This window comes from Oryza brachyantha, chromosome 3 (assembly GCF_000231095.2).
Source record: "Oryza brachyantha chromosome 3, ObraRS2, whole genome shotgun sequence".
Classification (NCBI taxonomy): domain Eukaryota; kingdom Viridiplantae; phylum Streptophyta; class Magnoliopsida; order Poales; family Poaceae; genus Oryza; species Oryza brachyantha.
Window position 1 is genome coordinate 9,020,743 of NC_023165.2, and position 4,389 is coordinate 9,025,131.

At 51.3% G+C, this 4,389-nt stretch overlaps 1 protein-coding gene across 1 annotated transcript; it reads right to left on the minus strand.

Moving 5' to 3' along the window:
* Positions 1 to 515: 515 nt before the first annotated feature.
* Positions 516 to 1,650, minus strand: LOC102719942 (senescence associated gene 20). The gene has a single exon (XM_015834243.2). The coding sequence runs from the start codon at positions 1,273 to 1,275 to the stop codon at positions 931 to 933; it is 345 nt and encodes a 114-aa protein (XP_015689729.1). The 5' UTR covers positions 1,276 to 1,650; the 3' UTR covers positions 516 to 930.
* Between the last annotated feature and the right edge of the window lie 2,739 nt (positions 1,651 to 4,389).

The window sequence follows — 4,389 nt, forward strand, 5'->3', positions numbered from 1 at the left end:
GAGAGCGAAGAAATTCCAAACTTGTGATTTATAATTTTTCTTCCGGAGCTACCGGGAATCCCATAGGGAAGGCCGGAAGGGAACTTCACATCAAGAGGGCTATCATTGCCATGTTGGAAAGCAACATCCTGAACTTGTCCCCTTGGATTTCAGAGATTCTTGTCCTCAGATTTGGGGGTTCTCCGGAGCGGATGGACAACTTATCCTTCATAGCTTATCCAAATTAAACTTGGATTTCGCTGTGGTTTTTCTAAACCATGCATTTCCTAATCATTAATTCCGGAGGTGCCGTTCAGCTCGTGACTTCCGTAAGGAAGAGGCGAATTAGTCCAGCACCTTTCTTCACGCAAGCAGATGTGTTACTTGCTCAAACTTGTTCCAGTTCGTGGTCTGATGGTCAGATTAAAACTTGTTCTGGTCAGATTATTATACTGTAAGTTCATTGCTCGGTTCATTAGACATCCAATAGCCAGTAATAATAAAATAGGACAAAAGACGAGAATCACACATGTTGATTTGAGAGTCCAACAACACAAGCTGCTTTTTATGAAACCACAACAGACAATAATTCATATTCAGCCACGGTTTAGCTTTACCGTGGAAGAGGTAGTACACACCATATCCCATAATGACTTGGACCAAAGCTAACTGCTGCTACTGGTCACACTGCTGATTCAGATTTTAGACAAGCAGGCAAAGCAAGTAAGCAACACTACTTAACTGGCTAGTGCGGCGGAGGAGGTAGTGGGATTAATCGCGCAAACCCGATGCAACTCAGCCCATAAAAGCAATAAACTAGCTAGCGAACTTCACTCAGTGCGTGCGCTTCCGGTTTATTTATTTAGCTAATCACTATGATAAGTGTTTTTTTATGTGATTAATTTTAGGGAAGCTTGCGCGTGAGTTCTTGATGCGTTCTGGGATTTGGTCTTAGATGGCGAGGACGAGGCCCGGCAGCGACTTGTGCGCGCTGTCGGCGCGGCGGCTCTGCCACAGGCACTTGGGCTTCGCCGGCGCCGGGGCGGCGGAGGAGGAAATGGCGGTGTTCTTGGCGGCGGAGGCGGAGAGACGGGTGACGGTGAGGTCGGTGTTGAAGTACTCCCTGAGCTGGGTGATTACCCCATCGGGGCCGACGGTCCAGGCGTGCACCCAGTAGAGCTGGCGGGAGTCGTCGGTGCCCTCGGCGATGACGGTGGAGCCAAAGGCTTCGACGGAGCGCGGGACGAAGAGGAACCTTGCCTTGCCGCGGTCGGCGCCGGTGAGGAGGCGCATCATGTGCTGGTGCGCCGGCGGCCCATGGAACCACCACTCGAGGTCCGGCGCGAGCAGCTCCTGCGCCCTGCGCGCGTCCCCGAAGTTGAGCGCCTCGTACAGCCTCAGCACCAGGAAGTTGGCGTCCCGCTCGTCTGGCTCCCTGGCACCGTCCAGCTCTGCCAGCTCCGCCGACGACGCCGACGCCTCGCGCGCCGCCGCCGCTCCCTGCTTGTGGTTAGCCAGCTCCTGGCGCGAGCCCCGCTTAGGCTCCGATCGGCCTCCCGCTCCTGCGGTTCTTGGCACGAAGTCGAGGAAGCGAGCCGAGCCGAGCAAACCGATTGACACGAAGTCGAGAGAGAGGAAGAGATCGAAGCGGATAGATGGAGTGTTCGACGGTGCCGCGCGGGTGGATTTTATAGGGGCGGAGCAACCAGCGAACGGCCGGACGCACAGCTCTCTAGCTACTCCGCCTCCATATTATTTACTGCCCGCATCGAGCAGTATGTCCACGTCCACGTCCACGTCGTCGTCTTTGACCAATACTGTCACCCTTTGCCAATAAATCGTTAAGTTCAGAGAAGCTTGGGTAATTAAGGGGACTATAGCGTAAAAAGCCAAATTATATATATGCAAACAAATTTATGAATAAAATTTTCATATGCATATTTTTAACTATTTAAAACCAAACGTAGAAAATAAACTAAAATAAAGAAAAACCTAAAATCAACCTAGAAAATATAAGTAATCACATTCGACTTATAAACATATGCATAAACATAGGTGTAAAACATATCGGACAAACACATACACCGTAATTTGGCTATTTGGTCACTCTTCATTTTATTTATCAACTCAAATTTATAGTTTATTCCAAAGCCTCCCCCACGTGTCACTCTCTTCTCTTTCCCTCTTCCTCTCTCTCCCTCCCTCTGTCTTTTTCTCTTTCTTTCTCTTTATTTTTCCTTTTCTTTCTCTTGGCTGAGGCAGGTGGCGACCGGGGAGGCGGCGCTGTGATAGCCCGTCTCGGTGACGACTTGCTCTCCTCTTCGGCTTGGGATGGGTAGGGTACCAGTGCAGCCTTTGGTTTGCCTGGCAAGTTTGGCAAGTGGAGAACAGTTTGGTTTGGTCATCTAGATGACAAGTCTGTTGGAAGATATTTTTTTCACCAAACTTTTCAAATTTTAGCTTGTATATGCAAATAGCCAGTTTATTGGAGATACTCTGAGATATAAGTAGGACAAAATGGGCATGGTATTTGAATATGAGGTTAGGACAAATAGTACTCCACAAATATATTTTATATGATAAATTTGAATTTTATAGATATATATATGCTATGGGACATATGTAATACTAGTACTATCAGTCAACAAGACTCCTAATAATAGCTTTATGTTCTTAAGCGCGGTGTAAATTGCTGGCCAGCAGCCAGTCAGTTAAACTAGTACTATCAGCCAGCAGCCAGTCAGCTGACAAAGCGTACGATTCTCGATTCTTCGGTTGTCTAACCGTACATCAAGTTAAACGCGTTAAGTTAAAATAGGATCACCGGACGACACCTTTGGCCTGTTGAACGCGGGTATGTCTCTTTATACCAGGTGAACCACTGAAACATGCTGGATTTCTTCGTTAAGGCATAGTAAGGAGGAGCCCTGTCTTTCACATAGGACTAAGCCACTCAAAAAGAACTATTCCCACAGTGCAGCACAAGGTTTCAGGTGGGACCGAAACTTTTTTATTTCACTGTTGTTGTGCACTCCCCTCTCTCCGTCGCACTCTCTCTCCGTCCCCTCTTCTATCTCTCTCTCTGGCGCGGGGATGCGGCAGACAAAGCGCGTGGGCGGCGGATCGATTCCGGCCGCGGCGGACGGAGCTCGGCGGCGGCCGGTGGACCCGATGGGGGCGGATCTCTCCAGGCTGTCTCCGGCGACCGGCACGGCGGCACGCCGGCACAGCAGCGCCTCCCCTCGGAGCGGCGGCACATCCCCTCGGCGGCCCGTGGCGGAGCTCGGCGGCAGCGCGGCGGATCTGGGCCGCCGAGCTCGGAGCAACCTCGGCGGCGGATCTGGCCACGGCCTGGGTGGCGGATGACGGCCGTGACCTCGGCGACGACGGACGTGGCCCGGACGGCGGATCTAGGCCACCGAGCTCCGGGCGACCACGGCGGCGCTAGCGGCGGGCGATGGGCGACGGCCGTGACCTCGGCGGCAATGGACACGGTCCGGGTGGCGACCGACGACCTCGACGGGCAACAGCCGCAACACGGGCGACGAACCGACCTTGGCGGCCTCTTTTCTCCGTCCCACCTTCTGACGCTCGTCTGACAAGTCTCCGATGCCTTCTGCAAACTGCGCGCTGCTCTATGAGGAGACATGTATGGCCATCTTTCATGTGTGCGCCGACGTGGTGGGCTGTGGCTACTCACCACGTCGGCGCACTGTGCATGACCTAAGCAGAAGTACTGTAGCGGTGTGGTAATGCTTGGGGTGGCAGAGCATTCTAAATAGATAATCTATTCCATCGTCAATTTTAAAAATAAATCGTAAAAATAAAGTATATATGAGGAAAAAAATATTAATGTAGCAGATACTCTATCTCATAATTCACAAAATATCTCTTCTCCCTTTCTATCTCACCAAGAGAAGAAATCGATAACAATATAAGAGAAGATTGTTATAAGATATTAATAAAATATGTATTAATTATCTAATATAGATATTTGGTTAGAGTGATAACGGATACAAATAAAAAATATATTTTTAAATACTCATTCAAATAGCGATATATATATAATAAAATTTAGATGAGTTGTCGACCATACTCGCCAGCCCCTCACTACTGTCCTTGGCAAGTCCACGTCACGGGGAAGTGCCCTTCGGGGAAGGCGTGACTCGGGCCCGTGCGCGTGCCCTCCTCCGGTTGTTGCGCGCTAAAACGGACAGGAGAAAGCAGCTAGCGGAGCGGTCGCTACCCAGCGATCCGCGACCAAACGCCTCCCCCGCCCCGCGGCGCCATCACGCGCTGCGTCATCGTCTGCATTCATTCGGGCCCCAGTCCGCCGTGTCACCGCGCGCCCACACCCCACCCCACGCCGCGGACGCGGCCCCGGGGGCCGGTTTCGTGGCCCGATCTCAT

What these genes read in the sequence shown, in the direction of transcription:
- LOC102719942 (XM_015834243.2), bottom strand. Translation starts at nt 1,275, where the DNA reads ATGATGCGCCTCCTCACCGGCGCCGACCGCGGCAAGGCAAGGTTCCTC.